At 39.0% G+C, this 25,717-nt stretch overlaps 1 protein-coding gene across 4 annotated transcripts in view; it reads right to left on the reverse strand.

Annotated features, from left to right (window-relative positions):
- MTA3 (metastasis associated 1 family member 3) overlaps positions 1-25,717 on the reverse strand; it is a 149,434-nt gene that overhangs the window by 19,117 nt on the left and 104,600 nt on the right. For all 4 annotated transcript variants that reach the window (XM_075412897.1, XM_075412900.1, XM_075412898.1 and 1 more), the window contains exons 16-18: positions 20,550-20,696; positions 8,558-8,589; positions 1,590-1,744 (exon numbers count right to left, since the gene is read on the reverse strand). In XM_075412897.1, the coding sequence (XP_075269012.1) occupies positions 1,590-1,744; positions 8,558-8,589; positions 20,550-20,696 (334 nt within the window). The remainder of the gene's footprint in view (positions 1-1,589; positions 1,745-8,557; positions 8,590-20,549; positions 20,697-25,717) is intronic.

Genomic DNA, 25,717 nt, shown 5'->3' on the forward strand with positions numbered 1-25,717 from the left:
GCACCTCCTTGTCTAAGGGACTGTCAGTGAGGTCTAACTGCTCTGTGTTCCCCATACCAGAAGATTTCAAATTTTACTCTTTAAACTTTTAATGATCTGGAGAAGAGCAGCAGACACAGAGTCCTGAGGAGTAAGCCCCTTCTTACCCATCACCGTGGGTGTGGAGGGGGAGACAGTGCAAGCTCTGCCTTGCTCCCTGGCCTGGGTATGGTGTTCGCAGCCATGGGAGTGGGGAGAGGGATCTCCTGGGAAAGGTACAGGCAGGGCTATCACGGATGATTGATTTGCCAAGGCAGGAGTCATCTCACCATACTTCAATCACCCAGAATTCAAATGCCTAATCTACGCCAGTTGTCTGGGCTACCTCTGAGATCAGTGGGCAGAGACAAACACTGTCAGTGTAGGACTCGTCTCATCCTCTGACAGGCACCTCTCTATAATAATTGAAGGAAAATATTGAAAATTCTGAAACTTCAAAAGTTTACTAGTCTCACTTTGAGGGTAAAATCACTAGGGATTAGTCTGATACTACTAAGCTCTTTTCATCAAACAACTCTCAAAACAGTGAATGCTATCAATCTGGGCTAGATAGCGGAAGCCCAAGAGCTCATCCTCCTCCTACCACTCACTCTGCATTCTCGCATTCCTCATACAAAAGAGAAATGAAGTGCCACTTTTAATTGATCTTGAAATAACTTCCAAATTGTTGACGACCCTAGCTGAATCTACCATAAACAGGACTAAATACGCACATTTTCCTTGGTTAGCTCTATATTTACATACATTCCTTCTCTTCCCTCATTTTGTTACTTACATTTTTTTGTTCAACTACCAGCTTTTCCAGGCTTGTGAAATCATCACAGAAGTGAGGAGCAGTCTGATGTTACTTGCCATAATATTCCCCTTGCTTAAGCAAGATTTTAAAGGTTTTTAAATAACAGGCCCAGCAACCACAGCTTACAAAAATAGACTGTAACTTCTTGTCTTAGTCTGAATTAAATCAGGGAATGGCCAGATCTTAAGAGGGGAAGAAAACAAAAAAGGAGCCTCCAGAAACTACCGACTCTTCTGTGATATCAAGCTCTACTGGGAAAAGCAAAAGCTCATTAAATATTTTACCAATTAGTCTGTAAATGAATGACTGAAAAAGATTATCATCTTAGTTACCTTTAAATGAAATCAATTTCTAGCCTGGAAAAAGATGCTGTCTCCTATATATTTCTCTATTGTGTGCTATATATTTTTCAAGTTCTGAAAATTTTAGAGTATAACCTACATTGTGGATGAATTTACATATTGCTGAATGATCAGAGGTGCCTTAAACATCATTACATATGAACTACAATTAGTAACAATTCAAAAGCTGTAATCTTTGCCACAGAGAAGTAGCCCTGACTAAGTCTTCTTAGTGAAATGCTGGTAATATTAGCATGCAAGAGATGAAAGGTTGGGCATCTGCTTTGGTGTAACATTGCTCTTCACTGTAACACAACCTCAAATGATAACATCAAAACCTGTTATTCAAATAGTGGATCAATAACATGTATGCAGTGAAGCCTCGTTTCCTGCTTAGATTTAATTTCTCTTACCTGGTCTCTTCTGTAGCTATAAAGAAACCATCATCTGAAGCATCAAGCCAATTTTGCCTCTGTCTCTTGATCACTGGAATGGTGCTTGTCTTAATGGCACTTCCACTGGCCTGCAAGGCCTTACCATTAGTCATATGAACATGGGGAGCAGCATGCTGAAATCATAACAAAAAAAAGGCGAAAGATGTTTGCCTGAGAATACGATAATTCTGTTAACTAATTCTCCTGTCAAGGGCAGCCTACACACAACACCTTTCTCAAAAAACAGCTAGTTTTCCTCAAACAGTACCAGGGGGTCAGATAACCTTACGTGCATTGACATGTTTTATCCACAGGTCTTAAAGCTCTTTAAAAACTACATTAACTATTGCTACTGCCGTTTCATACAAAGAGAAATTGAGGCATGAGTCAATACCATGACCTAAGCAGCTCCACAACAGAAATCAACTGATTTTAGGAGAGAATACACATTTTCTGAGCAAAAACCCAACATCCCAAACAATGAGACAAGAGTCTTGTTTTTTCATCAAAGTATGGCATTAATCTAATTTGAAATAATACTTACTTCTCACTCCATAGGTCTATACTCTGTCTGTCTGTCTTTTTAAGTAAAAGTCAGTGAACAAGACAAGTGGTTTGATCCCGCTGCTAATCTAAACGTAAGCAGGGTAACAAAGGTTTGTATCACGTTGCTGGTGCCGTGGTTCTTAGGTTTACTCACTGGTCATTACAGATTAGAGCTGACTGCAAGAAGTCTGTGTTCATTTTAACACAGATAACATTAAACATAAAACAATGTCTTAATATTTCACTAAACCTTTACCTGTAATAACTGTGCAGCAAGAGAGCAAGTACTCAGATCTAATGAGAGAAGCTGCCTTCTAATATATGAAAAGGAGAAAGTGAAAATAATGTTTTCTATATTGGCTATAGCTAACATTTTGGAATAATATCCCACAACAAATATACTAATTTTGGAAATTTGAATCTTGTTTCCCACATAATTGATTATCAGCAGGACTAACTAATAACACTATTTGATTAAAACAGATATGATAGAAGACATTACACAAAGGTGAAAGTTTACTTACTTTCTCTCACGTGGATTCAACATAATGTTTTCTTTGGAAGAAATACTATTTTTGTGGTGAAACAATACGAGTATTCCACATTACTGAAAGCATTTTTGTAATGTTCCTAAAATGCGCACAATGCTGCACATTCATGGGAGTACCCTCTAATTAGGGGACCAATTCCACAGTCACTGAGTAAGGAAGGGGCTGGTAGTATCCACAAGGACTAGCAGAACGGAACAGAAAGCTGATCGCTTAAATCTTGTAATAAAAACCTAACAGCCAAAAATAAGGCCTCATTTCTCTGCACAAGTCTTACACTCGTATTCAATGCATTATATTCACATTCTGCCACACCCCGATCCACACCATTGGCTCCCTCTAGCAGGACAAATTTTACACATTCAACAAAGAAATTCAGTGTTCATTGTTCAATTATTTGCACTAAAATAATCTCCTCTATGATTCCTTAGATCTGATGTAACAAAACCAAACGACATCAAATCTGATTCACAAATGACTATTTCTTAGAGCTAAGCTATTTTCCTGTCTCTTAGAAAGAAATAAGGCTTATGGTGAAATTAGCTGCTGTTGCACATACTTAGGGCTGTAAATCTATCTTTGTAGTCCCTCTAAATATTTACCTAAATTTTTCCTTTTTTTTTTTTTTTTTATTCAGTGTCTAGACTGCAGTTTAGTTTTCACTTTTTTTTTGTGTTGGCTTTGATGGGGAGGACAAGTACAGGACATGCTGCTGGAAGTAATTCAGCTGTTATTTAGAATAAATTCAGGATAAAATACATAGTTTGGATGAAATTAGAAATTCATGAAAATATTTGACTGATGATGTCTTAGCGTTCATAGTGGAAAGTGCTCAAAAAGTGAGTAGGAAATTCATATATCGAAAATGCTGCCATACATCAAATTTTATAGCACATCCAAACTAATTATTTTTATCTGGCGATAAGCAGTGCCATACATTACAGCAGAACGTTCAAGGGTTCAAAGGGCAATTTTGTGCTGTGCTTCCCCAGTCACAAATGGGTTTAAGTTATCAAATATAATAGTTTATATCTTTTCACAGGCTCCTTTCTATACACCATTGAATGTTGCCTTTATTCAGGACAGCGTGCACAGGCAAAAAATGTTCAGGAAATGTACAAGGTACAAAAAGTGCATTTCCTATGGCAAAAACTCTGAAGAACAGCTAAGCCTCATGGAAAAAGTATGTGGTTTTTCATAATGCTTTTTCCCCTGGCAGAGACAGATGTCGTTACTAGTTCTGAAATCCTTTTTCGTCCACTTTTATTAGACCCTAACTCTTGTTCCAGGCAAGAGATAACATTCCAGAAAATAGTGCAAGGGTTACAACTTAATCTGATTTCTGTTGCATCATATTGGTTAGAATTTTCTCTTTTATTTCCCTTCCCCCCAGTCCTTTCAAGCTATTTGAAGAAATTAATTACATTTCACTTAAGGACAAAAGAAAGTAAGATCATTGTTCTCCAGTCTGTATGCTAGGGACCACAGTGTCTTTAATTTCTAGTTAATCAAAACAATTGAAGTTCTCAAACAATTTAGGAGTAGAAAATCTGTTCATTAGTTCTTCTCAAAAAACATATTTACCGCTGTGTATAAAAATGAGCATTCAGTGCCACTGTCATACTAATATCAATGCCAAGAGCAAAATAAACTTTCATACAAAGTATTTGTTAAATGTTTTTTAATTTATTTTGATTTTTCCTCTCTAGCACACAGTTACGCTAGGAAGGTTGTGAAAGCCTCAAGCGTACCACCTGTACCACCACAGAAGCCCTATTCATTCAAAAACCTTGCATGCAAAAAGCTCCAATAATTTGGCCATAACACTGCGGTGTTCAATTAGCAGCTGGTCTTTTGATGTTGACTGTGTACATCACTGCTGTGCTGTGATTTTGCAACAAAACCACTGGTATTAAGAGTCTGCAAACCAGTGGCAGATCAGAGGCCAATGGAGCTCTGGTTCAGGCAATATTACTTACCTCCAACAAAGGGCACAAATATTTAAGTTAGCACAGAGCTATCTGGGAAGAGTGTCACCTGCTGAACAGGAGGTCTCTGTGCTGGAGACTGAACACCTCCTCAGAGACCCCAGAGACCAAAGGCAATCTTCTCCAGGTCTTCAACAAGGAGGAGTTTATGGGAAGACCATTTGTTAACATGTCTTCACAGCTTCACCTGCCCCCTGCTAAAATGTTTCTCTGTGGGTACCATTCTCAGACATTTCACTCACTCACAGGTTCGATTTTTGAGAGCTACAGGGGCATAAATTGTCCATTTGCATACACAAATGTTCATTTCCCAGTAAGCGACTGAGACATCTCCAACATTCAATGAAGGCAACACTCTCTTTCATGAAGAAGCTATGTAAGAATGTGTTTCTCTCTGCTACATCTTCTGGAAGCAGCAGCACTCCTTCAATCAGTTACTAATTCAATCAGTTGCTTAACTGTAAATACAGGTCTTTCAATACAAGGTGCACCAGGCATAAGGCTTTGCTGTGTCTGAGAAGCAGGAATTAGCTGTATAGCATCACTATACACATGACAGGAGTAGGGGCAGCTACCAGTCCAACAAAGCTTGGACACTATTCCAAAGATGCCTACAAAGATACTCCTCAAACACCTTACATTAAAGTGGCAATTTAAGGTTAACTGGATTATCGTAAATTCCTAAGTGGACTTCAATTTATGATTTCTTACGTTCTTCCCCATCTTTTCAGAAAGGAAAAAATTCCCACTGCCTTAAACTAGTATTTTTTAAATTTTTGTCTGGTCTTTAAACAAAAAAATCAAACCAAATCAAAGAGAGCAAGAGCAGCTTACTACATGGAGAAAAAAATAATCACTAGAAGAAATCAGGCATGCTCAGATGAATGGTAATAATCCATATTAATTGGCTCAAGATATTTTGCATTGACCTGATTACACAGGATATAGTGTAAAACAAGAGTAGAACTATGTTAAGTTTAAATCAGGTACCAATTCTGTTATGCCATACCTGGCGTGTTCTTACTTGCAAAGGCATTAGCATTATACCTCTAATAAGCATCAAGATTTGGGGCTGGTCTGGTTTACTTGGACATAGAGATTTGAGATGAATGCAAAAATTACAAAACACAGTCTCCACACAGCATGGAGCCACAAACATTGATACTAGCATGCAGGCACACATTCATTTTGGTTACAGAATTTCATCTAAGAAACCCAAAGGCTACTAAAAAAAAACATTTTCAAACAACAGATCATATACAAGAAATGAACCAAATAGTAAACACAAGTATTACTTTTGAACCTTCAGATTTGCTATCAAACCTTTCACAAAACACCTAGAATAGACATAATGCTGAAAATCCAAGTCAACGACTTTTCTGTGCAAGCGGGAAAATAGAAAGGGGAAAAAAAAGACGACAGTTGACTTTCGAAAGCACCTGGGCTATAACACTACAACGTTTATCATCTCTGTATTTCATGTAAGTTATACAAAAGGTGAATAAACCATGTCTTTAAAAAGCAGCATTTATAAGTAAATATTTATTCATAGAAATCAGTAAATCAGTGATGAAAAACTAACTCAGATGTCTAACCACAGAATAAGAGGAAATTAGTTTTATAGTTAAAACACAGAAGATCCCCTTCCCCCCTTCCCAAACCCTTAAAAATTTTCAAGGATTTTTTTTTTTTACGAACAAGAATCTGAAACAAAAAATAGGAGGCCATCACTGTATTTACATACAGATGAAGAATTCTTGTAATATTCTCAGAAAAACTGCTTTTTTTTTTCCATAGCAAAGTATGCTCTATTCCTCATTGGCTTTGATTTTAACATAAATCTGAATCTTCAGAGACAAGATGAGGTTTAATGACTTACGTAATTTCACCACCTATAAATGCAACTTAAAAGGACTGCAAGTACTTTGCCTTGCAAAGACAAAAGCTTTTTTATCTCAAAGCATCCAAGGCAGTACACAGATTTGCTGCTATACCTCTCACATTCTGATTGACTAAACATATGCTTTAAGTTTTTGTCTGTTACAATATTAACCATAATCAGTCAGAAAAGGGGGACTTTATTTCAGAGTAATTATTTATTGCAGTAGTCATTCAAAAATGGAACTGAGGAGTATTGCTTTACTGTGTCTGCACTGAATAGATAATCTCATACTGTTTCTAACACAAGGAACAGTATATTTTCCAGCTTTACTGACATATTCTACCCACTCATTGGAGAGTAAGAAATTTTCCATTACAGATTTAGTTATCCTTTAGTTGCAGAGAAGAGTGGACATACTGTTATAACCTTTTCACGCTAAAAAGAGTATTTATATTTAATTGTACTTTTATTTCAGTGCAATGGACAATTACTGCACACTGACTGCAGAACATTAGTCTGAGTGGTCGAAGTTGTCAGCAGAGAGGTCTGGAGAGGTTCACAACACAGGAACCTCGAGAACACAAGTTATTTAAAAACCTTTCTCTTATCCCTTTAAAGTTTGGCCTTGTTTTGATGTGAGGACATATAGGCAAAAACCACATTTTTTGGGGGTGAGATTTTAGAGCAGTTTTGATACATTAATGGAAAAAGGCTGACAAAATGTGTTCTCTTCAGAGTAAAATTAATAGGGAAAAAATAAGGGTAAATAAAGAATGAAGTTTTTACCTGCTTCAGCATTAACCTCTAGCTCTTTTCCTGACACCAATGTAGAATTGGAAAGAAATATTGAAAAAAAATTTTAATCCCATCCAAAGTTTTACAGCAGAGGAATACAGTTAAATAACTCTAAGCATCTTACTTTGAAATAGATCTATTTAAACCAAATTCATGACAAACAAGGATTATATCACCTGCAGCAGAAAACATCACTTTTTCCAGACACCTCTACTATTTTGAAATTATGTGATCTGCAGTCCTTACCTATTTATTATCCATTTGCACTGGATTATTAATGACTACTAATGATAAAGGCAATTAACTAAATTTACCCTTTGTGCCCTGTTGAATCAAGTTTCTGTGTGGGAATTTACATGTCCCACAAATGCTGTATGTACAGAAGAGGTAATAAACTTGAAGGTACATCCTGAAAACTGTAGGAATGAGAAAAAAACAGCTCACATCATGTTTTGTTGGGTTTTCTTCTAAAATTTCAAAATTCACCTCAAAAATTGGTCTTTTTCCACAAGCGGAAAACCCTTCCCCAAATATCTACAAGATAGGAGGAACCATTCCCAGTCAGAGAAAGATTTTATTTATGTGAATTATTGCTCAGTCCTTATCTAACGTTTATTAGGAGTTCGCAACAGAAGAGACTGATAAAATTTCTCACCCTATAAAAATCCAAGACAGACACTAAATCCACGACAATGTTCCGCATAAAAGTTTTTAAATCTCATTTTTGAAGATGTATCTGTCCGTTTAAACACTTCTCTGTTTCTGGAACCCAAAGTATCAAACTCAAGGTCAAGTCAGAAACCAGCCTCAGGAATATGATGCAAGAAATTACTCAGCTGACGTTTTGAATTTCAAATGTGCGCTGACACATGGGATGCACACAAAATGCAACAGATTTTATCAACATTAATTTCACATAATCAAAAAATCACTTACACATATAACACACAGAATTGTAACTGGATTTTTCACCTATTCAAACTGACAGCACTGCTACTTCTTAAGCTATTCAACCTCACATTTTTTCCAAGACTTCCCATGAAATACGATGGCAGACTTATTTTATCTCTAGAGTTATACTGGACTTTACAAGAAAGCATGCTTAGGATCCTACTGTACCAACTTTGTTTTCAAATGAATAATCATATCTGTAGATAGATTGATACCTATAAACTTGTTTATACTTACCAGTATTGTTCTTGTCATATGGCTGGATGATTCTGGAAAATGAAAGAACGACAGAGCATTAGAGTACTGTCTTTATCCAGAAAAGCTCTATTTTCTGATGTTCACCCTGAAGACTAAGATACTACTGTTCAGCTACAACAACAAACATATCAAAAAAGCAGAGACTGGAAACTTTTCTCATGAAACGATCATGACAATCATCACTGGTCCTGAAAATATACAGCCCACTACAGTATGCTGTTAACTGCACTCATTCTCTTTGCTTAGTTGCCCTCTTCTGCAAGAAAATATAAAAATGGAACTAACTCATGTTTCAAGAAGTGGTTTTTTTCATTTTGCTTTTAATATATGGCATCATTTAACACGGAGGATAAGCTCTGCAGAAAAAAATACAAATAGCATTAGCAGAATTCAATTACTATACCCATTTGCAAAAGCTTTATAAAACTAGACAATTCTCTTTCTGAAAATTTTGAGATGGATTCCAAGTTTGAAATTTACAAAGTGTATTGAGAAGTGTAACATCCAGAAATCTTAATTATTCTCTCCTATGTCATAAATCAGGAGTCAGTCATAGAATCATAAAATCATTAAGGTTGGAAAAGACCTGTAAGATCGTCAAATCCAACCACCCACCCAACACCACCATGCCTACTAAACCATATCCCAAAGTGCCACATCTACATGTTTTCTGAATACCTCCAGGGATGGTGACTCCACCACCTCCCTGGGCAGCATGTTCCAATGCCCGACCAATCTTGCAGTAAAGAAATTTTTTCTAATACCCAATCTAAACCTCCCCTGACGCAACTTGAGGCCATTGCCTCTCGTCCTGACGCTAGTTACCTGGGAGAAGAGACCAGCACCTGCCTCACTACAAACTCCTCTCAGGTAGTTATAAAGAGTGATAAGGTCTCCCCTCAGCCTCCTCTTCTCCAGACTAAACAACCCCAGCTCCCTCAGCCGCTCCTCACAACACTTGTTCTCTAGACCCCTCAACAGCCTCGTTGCCCTTCTCTGGACACACTCCAGCAACTCCATGTCCTTCTTGTAGTGAGGGGCCCAAAACTGAACACAGGACTCCAGGTGTGGCCTCACCAGTGCCGAGTACAGGGGGATGATCACCTCCCTGCTCCTGCTGGCCACGCTATTCCTGATAAAAGCCAGGACGCTGTTGGCCTTCTCGGCCACCTGGGCACACTGCTGGCTCATGTTCAGCCGGCTGTCGACCAACACCCCAAGGTCCTTTTCCATCAGGCAGCTCTCCAGCCACTCCTCCCCAAGCCTGCAGCGTTGCATGGGGTTGTTGTGACTGAAGTGCAGGACCCAGCATTTGGCCTTGTTGAACCTCATACAGTTGTCCTCAGCCCATCGATCCAGTCTGTCCAGACCCCTCTTCAGAGCCTTCCCACTCTCGAGCAGATCAACATTCCCACCCAACTTGGAGTCATCTGCAGACTTACTGAGGGAACACTCAATCCCCTCATCCAGATCATTTATAAAGATGTTAAATAAGACCAGACCCAAAACTGAGCCCTGGGGAACACCACTCATGACTGGCCACCAGCTGGATTTAACTCCATTCACCACCACTCTCTGTGCTTGGCCATTCAGCCAGTCCTTTATCCAATGAAGAGTATATACATGATATTTTAGTTGTGAGTTCCTCTCCCAGTCCCCTTTTCATCTCTTTTTTTTTTCTTCACCAAAAATTATCGTATATAAAAATATATTTAGGTCACCAGTCCTCCAGGCAAATTTTAAACTGAGAGTATAAAAATTAAATACTATGACAGTCTACTGTTTCCTGATACCTGAATATATTTGGCACTGTTAAAGTAAGAGAAGATCATAGTAGAGTGAAGCACTCCACAATCTGTTCCAATCTTTATCTTCACAGTAAAGTTATTTTTGTTATTACAAGTTTATTTATTATTTTGACATTGCAGTGAACATTCCAGGACCTGGATGTTCCTGCAAAAACCCAGAGACTGCATTCATGCAGGTATAACTACCCGAATAACTCTTGAGACAACGACTTCTGTTTACACGCCCAACTACCCAGAAATAAAACAAAAACAAACAACAACCCTACAATCTATTTCCAAGAGCACAACTGCATTTCCTGAGGAATCCTCAACTTAAGCAGAGTTATCAGATTAAACAAAAAGGATGGGGCGGCTTCTCTCCTGAAATATAGAGAAGATACATTACACAGCACTTTCAGTCACCTTCAAAAAGAGCAAAAAAACCAAACAAAAATCCACACTTGCGCTCAGACACTACAGTAATAAAATCTTCACTCTTAGTCAGAGGTGCTATGCTTTTGGCACAGATTTATATGCCAAATCTATAAAAATTATGCTTAGCCATGATTGTCCCAAAATACTCAGTCCCCCTCTCCCCACTCAATTCTGCAGACAACTGAGTGAAAGAGAGAATTAACTCCTGATAGAGAGCTGAGGAACAGCTGAATGTACCTGGAGGCTGTTGAACAGTGTATTTTTTGAAGAATACTTCACAGACACTCTTAATGCAATGCCAACAGCTGTTAACTCCAGGATATTACCATATCAATAACCTATTAATAAAACCAAGCAAAGAAGTGAAGAAAGGTCTGTTATATTTGTCAAGTAATATCCTCATGTTATATTATATAATAAAAACACTAATTTTTTTTTGCATACCTTTTTCTGAGCTTTTATTGCTGTAGATACTGAAATATCATCTAAGTTGCCAAACATCTTTTAGAAAAACCTGAGTATATCCATAAATAAAAAGCTAGGGAAAGAACTGTTTAACAGGTAGACATAGTCAAAAGATTCTAGGATCTAGCAAACACTACTAATTAAAGTGCCGTTGTTACAGTTTATGCTCTTACATACTCTGATACCCAAATATTCAGATTTTATCACTCCAAATATTCATATTTTAGCACCGAGGAGACTGGTTTCTTCTAGAAAATAACTACACCCTGATTTGGCAGGATTCTGACCAACGTTTATGCATGAGCACACACCAGCCAATAATCTGGAAAACTTTGCTTTCAAGTAAGGCAACTAAGGAAGAAAGCCGTTGCTTCCACTTACAAAGGCAGTCATGCAGCATTCAAAAAGGCATGTTTTACAAATGTCTGCACACCCATGCAACCTCCAGTGCGGCTTGAGGGCAACAGAGCTTATTTAAAAACCACAAATGTCTTGGTGTTCAACAGAACAGAAACCAAAACTTTGGATTTTCACTTTTATCTGCCACGTTTTAGAATGTCTTCAGGAATTTATTTAATTAGGTTGGAATTTCAGTGAAACTGGCACCAGTGGACACTTGGTTTATAAATGAGTTCTTATAGCAAATGGTTTTGTGCAAGGCAATAATCCGTACTTGCACTTCAGTAGAAAGGAAACTCCAGGACACAGAATGATTCTCCCCTTATGGCCAATGAAGTGCTCGTAGAGTACTCCACGTTAAACAGACACGGTCAGACAACATCACCAACAATGCGTTTTGGTGATCTGATGTGAGTAAATTACAGTAAATGTGACTTCAGTACTGACAGGATGTTGAGAAGTTGATCATTGTGGAGAAATTGATGCATCGATGGCAGAAACCACCTAAGACACTCATATGCTCTCTCTACAACATATTTATTCAAACTCACATAGAAATGAGTTAGTTGTAAAAAGATATTTCCTAACATTAAAAGTTGTTTTACCAACCACACTGATGAATCAAGTGTTCCTCCCTGTTTACAGGCACCAGGAGACTATAAAATTTCCCACTGTAAACCCGTTTAAGGCTAAATCAGGAAAAGTCCACTGCTAAGGGATGGTGCCAGCTACAGAACTATTTCAAGTTTATAGATTATTCCCCAGCAACATTTTTTTTTCCCCCTTAAGGGTTCTTCCAACCAGGACAGAAGCTACATCCTTTATAACACTCCAGTCCTTTTCCAGTTGTTCGTGTGCTATATGTGCTATTCTTTAGTTCTCCTGATAGGAAACTTGCTTATCTGATACTCATCTTTCTCTTTTATTTTAACAGGGTCATGAGGAATACCAGTGGGGGAAAGGTGTCCTTTTCTAAACCTTCCAGAATAAACACGCTTCAAGATAATGTCATCTAGACATGTCGAAAATAAAGGCACACATGCAGTAGCAGAGGTGCTTAATCCTAGTAACACAGCTTATAGCGCTGCATGAGACTTCAAAGAACCTTTTCACTCACAATGGACCACGTTCTGAAATAAGCTGAGGGAGGAAGACTGTTTCGTTATTTCTTCTTAACTCAGGTTATGCATATTTTAAGTATCCAAAATAATTGTTTTATTCCTACCAGTTTGTGGCAGTGGAACAAGTGACATTAAGTGTTACTTCAGAAGTATTATTAAAAAAAATATGTATATCTCTCTCTCTCTATCTTACAATCAAACTAAGAATGAGTTTGACTTAATTTGAGGAAGACCCTTAGTCTCCCAAGACAGAAATTTGAAACACCGGAGAAACAATATACAGACGAGAAAAGCAAAAAGCACAAAAAAATACAAAATCATCACAAAGCATTTTCCCCAGATGCAGGATCTTTCCAGTTACACTGTCTAAGCACTTTCTGAAGGTGCCTTCCCTATTGCATTATATATGAAAATTGTTAAGAACTATTGCTCTGCAATCATAGCTCACAAAAAATAATCAACCTGCTTGACAGTAATCATACATAGAAGCACTTGAAGTACGAACTCCAGATCCCGAATCCAGAATACGTAATTCATGCGGTAATACGCTGCTAATCCGGTTATCCAACAGACAGGATTGTCCTTCTGCAACTTTAATTCTTTAAAATAATACTAGGCGAAAGTAGCGATGCCAGGAATGAAGTTCTGGTTATCTGCGTTGCGTTTTAAATGCTAACTTAATTATAGTGGTGTTCTTACTGTTTGCTGCTTTAAGAGCTGCTTTATTCTGCCACTTAGAAAAGCCAGTGTTACTGCAATTTCATGCCTACACATTACCTGCATATAAAAAGAGAAACACTGATTCAGCAGCAAAAATGGGCCAGTTCACCGTTAAGTGCGCTTTCCTCCATCTGCAATCCCACGTAGCTTGCTCTTTCTAACCCCTGCTGTTATCAGAGTTATCAGAAGCATGCGTTACAGTGGCAAAAACAGAGATACAATGCTATAATCTTTTCATAAGCATTCGTTTCCTTAGTAGAACAAAATGTAAGTGATGTCTGGCACACTCAAAACGGTGCATCAAAGCATGAATGTGGTTCTAGTTTTGTGCTTTTTGTGAATCACACGTAGGCAAAGCAGCCTTACAAATCCAAAGACATATTTTTGACAGACAGGAAATAAAAGCAAAGAAAAAAAAAATCCCCTATTCAATTTCTAGTATACCTGTACCCTTGGAAATAACTCACATTTCACAAGATTCAGTAAGCCTGAGAACTACGGTTGAATGGAAATTGTGTTTTGACTTTGGCAAAACAAAAGCAATCACTGTCTATATCTAAAAAACCCACAACATGGTGCTATGCTATGGCAACACTTCATAAAAGTTCTTTCTCAGAGGAAATTCAAGGAAACATGGGTTTGCAGAAATGATTTTGCTCCTCCCAAGGCCTCCTGTGACCAAATTCATCATAGAGAAATCACACTGCTTACTTTTACCCACTGAAAAAATATTCTGCAGTTTGAGAGTTTGAGCAGTCTTCAGACACATAATGGAAGACTCTTCTTTTAGGGGTAATCAAGAACCTCGAATATTTGGGAAACAATTGAAATGTGAATTAAACGTAGGCAAGTGATGACTGCACATTTATCATTGCACAATAAATTGTTTTCTGAAATTTAAGATATTCTGGGGGGGGAAAGAAGATATTTGTCTTCTACTTTTTGGACAAAAATATTTTCCTCCTAGTTGATTATTTTTTGTGTTAAGTCACAATGTCATTTGCATCACTGGGGTTGGAGGAATGAAGACCAAAGTGAGGAGGGAGGAACCATCCACTCCACTGTTCCTTCAGCTGAAGGAAAAACATTGTTTTATAATACAAAAATTCAAACAGAAAAAAAAAGTGGCTGGAGACATGCAAACATGAGATGCAGTAGCTTAGTTCTGCCAATGATTGACAACATCAGCAGTAACACCCTGAGATAATCAAGGCCTGTGTCATTTTCCAGGTAGATAATTTGGACTCCGAAAGTTGTCACTAGTTCATCATCTCCACTATCATAATTTGTACCTCTGCAAAAAAAGTGAATATACTGACCATAGAAATGCAAGCTTTAGAGCATTCAAGTTTTCTAGTGAATATTTAAAAAGATTGCTTCCAATTGGACAGTGAAAATAGACAGAAATTGGCTACTCTTGTGCAAGCTGCAAAAATCAAAGGTAAAAAGGTTCTTAGGTTAATCTCTTGAGGGTCAGAGATGGCTTTAATGACTTTGTATAGAACTATGCATAACAAGGCTCTTACCATAAAGCATTGCATACCATGACATAAATAAATGCTGTGAGCAATCTATGTTGGGAAGTAACCAAGAGTCATAAACACCTTTTTAACAGCCCTCTGCTTCTCCAGGAAATGACAGTAACACAGCGTCGGTTTTTCCAGAGAGATCTACTTTCCACGCTCACATTTCCTTCATTATCAGTGCACACATTTCAGTAAGAGATCTGTAGCCAAGTATTTCAAAACATTTGCTGGCTATACCAAGGACCAAAGCTAGAATACACGCCCAAAGCAAATTTCAGAGGAAAAACTGACTGTGGAACAATATATAACTTTCATTTCTCACTTTTGGGAAAAGTGGGTATGTACAATTCAACATTAATCCCACTTTGTGTTTCAGCATGGAAGAAATGGCAAAAGTGCATTCATATAGCAGCTTGTTTATCACATCTCATTTCTGCCCTTTCAGTTGGAAGTCATTGGTAACGGCAAAATGAGGTTTATAACAATTTAGGTAGGTTTATAGTTTATTAACATGTAAGAGAAAATTTAAAGTTTTATTTTTTAAAGTAACAGATCACCAGATTTTATTTTTTTTTATATACATTCCATGCTGGTAGCCAGCCACTGCAGTAGAACATCTCCATCTCCACCAAAAAATAGTGTAACGATTGGACACCTTTGAGAAAAAACAACTCCCTCTGCTGCTAAATTCCATCCTACAGTGAAAACTTCTTCCTTCTAATATACTTTCACATAGGGTTATGTGAAGTTAATTATGATGAAGCACATAGTAGAATTGTTTTCTCTGTTTCAAGAAAATTTGGGGCAGGAAAGTCTCAAGTTTCCCTGCCTGTCAGTTAGGCTGCTTATATTTTCATGTGTTTGTCAAAGAGAGTCTCAAATTCCCCATGGAAGAATAGGAGTGAAATATGAGCCTTTCTTCCTTGCTTATGTCCTCAATAGCCAATACTATTAGTCATAAGCAGAGAGATAAGGATTGACCAAAATAGCATCTAAGAGAAAAGGTACATTTTTTTTGAGGTCTTTCTCCCTTTGCCAATTGCTCATGTCACTGTCTCATCTTGCTGTGGCAGAGACGTGCAGGTTCCTAGGAAAACGGACCCAAAATTTACTGTCTCATTCTTCAATACGGCTGCATACTTCAGTACACTCAGGAACAGAAATTTGACTGTTGAAAGAATCCTCTTGAAGGCACCAGGACATCTCAGCCTGAAACACAGCATTAAAGATCTGGCAAGAGGAAGAGAGAAGGAGGATCGGGGCTGTTGATTAAAGTCTCTTCAGCTATCAACAACTGGTTCTCTTATTTCTGCCCACAAGTCATGAAAACAGTATCAACATGCACTGACTGATTTCTGCATCTCATTAGTGACGTTAGTATCTGGGGCACCCTTTGGCTATTCTGGTTCTGATGCACGTAAAAGTAAGGAAATGCCTGCCAGTTGACAGAGATTATACTTCTGTAAAATATCTTTACCTGATCTTTCCAAATATTATATGGAAAATTACCGTTACTCACCCTGCCAAAACAATAGCCTGACGTGAAACTTGACTGCTTGGATGTACTGTTGCTCACAGTTAAGTAGCTTGTGGGTGAAAGTAATTGCATGGAATAATTTCAGACGCTGTAATTTAAAGATCAGATTCAAAATATCTACAAAGCACTTTACAGTCACACCTAAATCTTCCCATCGTCAACTCCAGTCATAAGCCTGCATACTCCTGATATTCTGCAACATCATGATCTTCTGAAGACAGAGTTTTCCCATTTGAAAGAGACTGTCTTCATTGCTAAGAACCATTTAAGTATCTTGTGTCGACTTTCTTTTCAGCAGCAATGGAAATTCTGCATCTCAGAATAGTTTAAAGCACCAGCATGCATATTACACAAAACCTCCCCAAAGCACGGTGCTTATTTTTCTAGAATGGAAAAAAGCTTTCTGGCATTTCCCACTCCATCCTACAGAATGCAAGATTTGCTGCTGTTTGAAAATAAAAGGAAAAACACTTTTCTAAGACCATTCAGAAAAAGTCTTTCTGCTACAAGCAAGGACACAGCTACAAGACCTCCTATCTAGTTAAAATTATGCAATGCTTAAGCAGTGCAGTTCCATTTAGGTCTATGCCTTATACATGGATTCATGCATACAACTACATCTCTCAACCACCAGTGACTGACACTCAGATCAGTTAACAGCAAGATATCAGGGCACAAAGCCCACCATTTATGAAGAGATAAATGTACTCCTCCATCATTCTCGATAAAGACTGAGCAATAGTAGTCAGAAATTACAGGCTCCCTCATCCCTATCAGTTGCACCAAACTCCTGTTGGAGGTGGATCTGCAGAAAAATGAAAGGAAACCCATGCCACACTGGCCAAAATCAAGACTGCAGCCAACGTCAGACTTCCCTAAGAAATGCTAATCATGTTCTTATTTATTACTCTTAAAAGCATTAAACCAGATACTAATGTTGTTTCTCATCATCTCCCCCAGCTCCCAACACAGGCATAAAGAAGTGCCATTTCCATATTACATTGCTTTATTTCTGAGACAATACTTAATATTTTGTTAATAACAAATTCTGTCAAAAGACAGAACTCAACTCACCTAGGCAGTAAGACCTACTTTAGATATGCCCATCTATATTTACACAAGCTTCATGACATTTATTTGAATGCTGTAAATTATTGTGTATCTTCAGTAAACGTATTCATATGGATTCTTTACAACAAATTTCTAATGCTGTTGGAAAAAAGCAAACCTGAACATGCAGCCACTTCTGTGTCACTAACATCAAGATTACGAAAACAGCAGGAGATAAGATATAAGCCCACTGTGCTCATTTTTGTTTGCTCATTTCATCAAAGCATGCACCAAAAGACAGAATATATCATCATCTCCAAAGCTGGCTTTCTCAATACTGTTAATTGATACAATGCAATAAACCCAGCAACAAGCGATAGTATTTTGGAACCAAAAAAGCTTTTTAGTATATTTATAGCAAAGCAAAAACTCTGGAGGCTGGAGAAACCTCTCACTGCACAGACAGTACACCGTTGTCAGTGCAATTCCACAGAAACCATCATTTCCCAAGCTGATCTAGTCACGAGTTTTTGCTGTGTACTGAAGAGAAGTTGGGTACATTACAGCCCCCAAAACATATCTGATATTTACCAATAACCAGAGAAGGGGTTAAATGGTAAATATTAAAGGTAATTGTTTTTAAGTCAAAAGGAAGAGGACCTGTGCTGTTGAGAATCATTACTACTGGTTTAACTGCTTTAGAGAGTTTTGTTTTCCTTTGCATTTTATTTACACTTTGCAGGCTTTTAATTAAAGAGAGGCTAGGATAAGAACCAAATCAGCCATTTTTACATTAACAAAATACAGTTTTCAGTTATTTAGGATATATGCTTTCCAGTTCAGTTATGTTTTCACAGAAAATAGATAAGCATAAATAACAATCTCCTAAACCAATGACTTACAGTTCTCAATACTAATTTTTCAAATTTGCTGTTATTTTGTGCAAATTGCCTTAACACAGTTAGCTGACTTTTTGATACAAACCAATCAGTGTGGCTAATGACTGGTTTTACAAACTCTTAACTTTGAAGAGAACGTCCATACAAAGTAGAAGAAAAATTTTAAAGACTTCAAAGTATGCCTCCTTATAGGGACATCATCATAGTAATATTTACCTTGAACTTTTTGCTACAGCCTTCTCTGCAGTAGAAGTGTAACATCATCTTTATTTCCAGGTGAAAGTCATTCATCACTCAAAGCTCATATGGAGAGTCCAGTCTAACGGCCAGCATGGGCAGGGGGCAAGCAGCCTTTGTTCAGAGTCCCATGCAGTAACTACCAGACCATCCCTGCAGACTCAAAAGTCGCAGCGGAAATCCAGCATTTACGGCTATGCCGATCAATGGCATCATCTTTTCTTCCAAGTACAAGACACACAGTTGGCATCTTGGTCCACTGAATAGCTTGTGTTGCCATGCTTGTTATTTGCCTACGGTGTAATGGCTGTTTGCACCCTGAGCAACATGATTCTCACTTCTCTGTATACTAAATATCCACTTTTTGTCAAAGTATGTATTGATTTCTATCTAGGTATTATTACATGTACAGTAGATATTATCACTTCAAGATACAAGTAGTGTTGGCAATGACAGAAAAGCAAAGCATGATCATTATGGGAAGATGATGGATAACGGATCAAGTTTTTCTTCCTGTATTTGGAATACTATTTCTATTAGGTTGCCTAAAAAGAGAGTCCCTTTTATTTCTATCTCGACCTATTCGGTGAAGCATGAAAACAGACAAGTCACCTCTTTTGTGCAGATCATGTTCTGAACCGTCTATTTCATAGCCTGACTTCTTCTCAGATTTCTAATCTCAACAACCTTATTCAATTAGAAAAAAAATAAGCTAATATCTTACAGTAGTTATGTCTCACAAAAAGAGAGTTCAGAAAACACATGCATTTCTTTTCAGTGCAAACAAATTATATCCTGCAGGATTCTCCTCTTATTTGGACATGAGGTAAAACTGCTCACAGTTCCAGTTGAACATCTTTCTTTTTGGTAATAATTGAAAAAAAAAAAAAAAAATCAGTAATACACAGTCACTTTTCAGAATAAAAAACAATTATTTGAGAAAAGTTAGCCTTACCCACAAATTTCCATCAGTTTTTTGCACAGCATCATATCTGATCACCATTTGCATTGTCCCGTAATGAAGTGGGGCTGGATAGACTGGGCTGAAAGATCACCTCTGATGCTGCACAGCGTACTGGAAAAGCCTCTCCCTGTGCCCCTGTGACACCCCTCTCCTTCCTCCTCTGAAAGTGCCATAAATGCAGGGACAAGTCTCTTTCTAAGCAGCACCTACCAGTCCTTCTTGCCAGGACCACTTCATTTTTATTTTAACTGACTCTGTAACATGGTCTTGGGACGCAAGATACCAAAAGCTATCTTGTCTCTATTACCAGTCACATTGTTGACAATCCAGATGAAGCTGTGTTTAGAATTCACATACTAGCAAAGAGATTGGTTGTAAACTAGCAGGTCCAGTATTTAACAATTAAGCTGTATATCAAGCAATTTAGCACAGAGTAATTCAAAATGTCTTGCAAAATATTTCTTCAAATAAAAATGCAATGCCGTGAACTGAAATAAAACATTAGTTGCATTTCTCCACCAAATATGTTTCTTTCTCATCCTTTTATATAGCAGTGAAGGGCTAGTAAGAAAAATGATAAAAATAGTTTCTTTAAAAGATGGCATTAATATACGCATGTTCAATTAATAAGCACCAGCATTCATCGCATGACGAATCAATGCTGTGAATACACTATCCATATCTTACATTTTTGTTGGTCTGTACCCCCTCATTTAATGTAATTTCTTAAAACTGTATTCTCTACAGAAAGGTCACAAAACTTAGTTATTTCAGGTCCACAGGAAGTTTTGCCATTCAGAAACTTAATATTTTTTATATTCCTTCACATACCATCAAGACCATTATGATGGCTGTAGTTTCTTTTTCCCAAAATACTCAGTGAAGAGTGATTGGAGGGTGCAAGCAGTCGTTTTGCACTTGGGCTTTGAAGGCTTGGTGTTGACCTGATTACATTGGGTTTCACTGCAGGATGAATCTCTGTTTGAGACAAGAGAGAGAGAGAGAGAGAGAGAGATCATACATACTTGATTTAAAAAAGAAATAAATAAAAATAGTCTATTCAACATGAAATTTACATTTAAATTTCCGGTGAAAGGAAGCTATTTTTTTCAGCATGACTGTGCTTACAAGACCTTGAATGACAATTCAAACACGAGTCTTCCTACCTACAGTTCTTCCAAATAAGAAAAATCTATTCTGCTTTAGATTGCCTGAGTTCAGAACTATAGTGTAGATGTGTAAGGATTTCAAAGCTTGAAGAAATAATACAAATCAATCTGAAACGGGTCTGTGTTTACATTTTCCTACCATTTTGAGGTTTGTATTGGAGGTGTACACCCACAGGTTTTTAAGTAAGCAAACAAAAGCATTTTACTACAGTGAAATCACCTCAGTACCTCAAGCTATTCAACATTTTCTGTTGCAAGATTCAAGGGATCCTCCCAAACACAAGTCCCCAGGTGCCAGAAGTCAGGGAGCCAGCCACAGCAGGCCTTTGAAGCCAGACCTATCCCAAAACTGCAGCAGACACACAAATATCACTATGACTGCACTGGGTTCCCCAGGTACTGTCAACTCCCCTACAGAGTCATTGCTGGGGAGTTTCGAACATCCTAGAGTATCTAATATGGCTCACGGAGTAGGATTATCTTGGAGAAGGAGGAAGAAAGGTGGGTAAGAGGCAGTGAAACGCATCTGGCCAGCACACTTCAGGGTGGCAGCTGCTGTGTTTTCCAAAAGCTGATACAGCTGCATGGAAATTTCTCAGTTATCTGCCAGATAAAAGCAGCAAAACGAAGCCTCAGCAGAGCCTGCTTGTTCTTCACCAGGAATATGCTGAAACAATTAACTTATTCCCATCACACTTTTGGGTTCAAAAAGCCACCACTGTGTATGTCCTCAGACAGACCCACTCTGCAAGGGAAGCCAGAGAACCCGATGGCAGGTCCCTGTCCCTCCGACATAGCCACGGGCACTGGCTGTGCCCCACACTGCCCCACGGCCAGCTGGTCACCCACTGCCCCATAGAATCACAGAATCATAGGTTGGAAAAGACTTCTAAGATCATTGAGTCCAATCATCCACCCAACACCACCATGCCTACTAAACCATATCCCAAAGTGCCACATCTACACGTTTTTTAAACACCTCCAGGGATGGTGACTCAACCACCTCCCTGGGCAGCATGTTCCAATGCCCGACCACTCTTGCAGTAAAGAAATTTTTCCTAATATCTAATCTAAACCTCCCCTGACACAACTTCAGGTCATTGTCTCTTGTCCCGTAACTAGTTACCTGGGAGAAGAGACCAACACCTGCCTCACTGCAGCCTCCTCTCAGGTAGCTGCAGAGAGCAGTAAGGTCCCCCCTCAGCCTCCTCTTCTCCAGACTAAACAGCCCCAGCTCCCTCAGCTGCTCCTCGCAAGACTTGTTCTCCAGACCCCTCACCAGCCTCATTGCCCTTCTCTGGACACACTCCAGCACCTCAGTGCCCTTCTTGTAGTGAGGGGCCCAAAACTGAACACAGTACTCACCATGCGGCCTCACCAGCACCGAGTACAGGGGCACGATCACCTCCCTACTCCTGCTGGCCACACTATTCCTGATACAAGCCTGCAAGCCATTGGCCTTCTTGGCCACCTGGGCACACTGCTGGCTCATGTTCAGCTGGCTGTCAACCAACACCCCCAGGTCCTTTTCCTCCATGCAGCTTTCTAGCCACTCCTCCCCAGGCCTGTAGTGTTGCGTGGGGTTGTTGTGACCATGGAGCAGACGAGACCTCTGGGCTGAGAATGTGAGGGTGGAGGGGCTGGGAGAGGGAGCAGGAGGATCAGCTGTCCAACAGGAGTAAGAAAAGGTGAAAAACCCCTCATTTTGCACCCCCTGAACCCCTGAAGAGAAAGTGCTCCTTTCTGCTTTTGTTTTTTTCCTAAATAAAATAAAGGGTAGAAGCTGGGAATACGCAGAATCTAAAGGGAGGCCAGGTATCCAAGAAGGCGGCCATCCAGCCTCTGCTATTCACAGCTATCACGCAGGAGAAACAGAAAGCACTGCACACAAAGTCCAACTGCGACAGCAGATTTTTCCGCTTTCACAAATGCCAAGGAGATCTGACCTCCCAGCGCCCGCCTGCCCAGCCTCCCGCCCTCGCTCCCACAGCAAGCCTTCGCCGCAGCCGGCCCACCCACCGTACCTCGCAACCACACTCTTCAACACCCTCACCCAAGATGCTTCACAAGGGTCAGATTAGCAAGAGTAGAGGAGGGTAAATGCACGGGGCAGGCATCAGAACAGCACAGAGCTTGGGCACAGGCAATTGCTTCAGGGCAGTCCTGCTGATTTGGGGGTGTGGGGGGGTGCGAAGGCCAATTCGATGTCACCAATCTTCTCACCGCTTACTTAGATGAGAGCTTTTCACTGCCATTCACTGCAATACTCATCTGCTTTTTGTGCAAGAGTTTAGGAACACCAAGCTCCCAGCAGATTTCACAGCACGGCCCCATTCTTCCTGTAGGGAAGAGGCGCCTATTTGCATTTTTACTGCAATGGGAACAGGGGTGTGCTTAATGTTATGAACACTACTGACTGCTAAAGCAAAACTTTCACCTGAAACAGAAAGGTTTGCACTGTTTGCTGAAGATGATTGGAATTTGGATTCTGAAGTGCTCATTTGGCAATCTTTTCCAATTTTCTGAAGGAAATTATATAATAACCATTTGGTCTGATTCAGATTACATCATCATTTCTGAAATAAAAATAAAAGAGGAATAAGAAACAATACTTGAACAACCTATTAGGAACCTTTATTATAAGACCAGGTTGCCGCCTCAAAAAAGTAATTAGCAATAACAACCCTAAAAACGTCTATTTCCACTAATGTCATTAGAGTAAAAAAAAATAAAAAATAATAAAACAAAACAAAAATCCAAACAAAAAAACTCCAAAGCAAACAAAAAAAAGTGGAAGTGTCCTACTGAGTCGCCCAAACAGGCATCCTGGATTCCAGAGGTGCTTAAGGAGCTGCACCTCATTCTCATCTCCCCTCCTCAACACGCATCCCAGCTGGAGACATTAGCCTGGTCTCCTCCTAACTAGGAGGTAATACAGGACATTTAATTAGCCAGGGGTTCCCCTTTGGGCGCTTGTTTAGTAAGCGCAGTGACGACTGAAGAGCTTCAGGGATTAGCCCCAACTCTCCAGAGGACAAGGCCTGCTTTTAATGCTCAGCCCACCTCACCTGAGGAACAGGCAGCCAAGAAGTAGAACAGGGATGAAGGGAAGCGATGACCCAGGATGTGCAGGGCACTGAAATCTGCTCTGCCTTACCTGTAGGGCTGGAAACAGTAGTGCCCCAAGAGACACACCTCACTGTATTCCCATAAATGTGGGAATGGCATGGAAGAAATTTCAAAAACAAAATAAAAACCTCCTGTATAAGCTATGACATGATAGTTAATGTTAAATGTTATGAGAAAAATAATGCTGGCATTACTTATTCACTGAAACATCCAAACAAACATCCCAAATAAACAAAAAACCATCACAAACTAAACTAAAAACACCTCACCAAGCTAAATGGTAAACAAAAAGCTATTTTCTAGCCCTCTTTCTACAGCTAATTCAGATGTATGTCCATAACTACACCGGGTACGTTTCATATCCCTGCAACACCTATTATTTACCTTTGACTATAGTGAGATACCTTCACTTCCCACACCATCAAATGCTAAGCAGACTCTTCAGATACCTGGTATATTTTAGCACTGTTTATCTTCTACAATACCTTCAGCTAAGTACACGTAACACTGTCTGACACTGTTCATCCATTTACTCCCATTAAAGCTACAGACTTATGCTCTCAGAGGTACCAAGACAACCCCTCACCGACCAAATAATGTGGCACTAAAAACATGCAGTAACTTCTAATATTACACATGCTGCCGTTTCTTCTTTTGACTGCCCAGACGGGATCAGCCGGATAACCATCCATCTCATCCTCAACTGCACCCCCTCGCAACCACAGCTCCACCAACTCGACCAGAACAGCCCTTTCCTCATCCACTCGAATGACAACACACGTAATGCACACAGCCGGGATGCCTGTAGGAAATCAATACAATTTTTTTTTTTCTTAAACTCCGCAGCAGGAAGAATCAAAATTCAGTGAGAGTGGGCATTAATTCTTCATTACCCAGTTTTCTGAAGTTTGGATTTTGTTAGCTTCGATGTTCTGGAAGAACAGTTATAACTACTTTAACAGTGGATTTCTATTTCAGTAAGTCAAGAGACTTATTGTTTATTCTAGTACCAAAAAACCTCCCGTTAATTGAAATTTTGAGAAAAACATTTAGACTGAGTTCTACCCTCAGCTTTACGTCTGTAGAATTGGACTAACACACTGCAGAATTATCCACTGCTGCTCTGATCAATGGATTGATTTCTATATTCAGTTGAGGATTAATATAAAGCCTGTCGGGTATCCCATTTCTCATACAATTATATAAATATTTAATAGTCAGTGGTGGTTCCTTGCAAAGAGGATTACTTTCATTTTTTAAATAAGGAACCACAACTACTAGAATTTGCCTCTCCCTGTTATCTCATGTGAGTACCTTGACCTCCTGGCTATGATCTCAGTACAGATTTCACTGCATCTTTTTATGATATCAAATTAAGAGATTGGTATCTCATCGCAGTTGAAGTCTGCTCCTTTCAAGTACATGGGAGTATTACAAGTGGATTCAAGGGACACAGTAGAGTAGCACTGGGCATACCGAGTATCTCATCTCCCCTTTGAGTGCTTCTTCATTTAGACTATCAGAATATTTTTCACATTCTACATTACATCAGGTTTCACTCTGCCATTTTAAATCAGTATCAGAAGGCCTCTGCCTACATCCTGCCAGTTCAATCATCTGGTTTTGCAACTGATAGCAGTCCAGAATTTTTATTAATTTATTAACTTTATAATTTTCTTTTTAGTACAAGCATATATCTCT

Source organism: Opisthocomus hoazin, chromosome 2, assembly GCF_030867145.1.
Source record: "Opisthocomus hoazin isolate bOpiHoa1 chromosome 2, bOpiHoa1.hap1, whole genome shotgun sequence".
Taxonomy (NCBI): Eukaryota; Metazoa; Chordata; class Aves; order Opisthocomiformes; family Opisthocomidae; genus Opisthocomus; species Opisthocomus hoazin.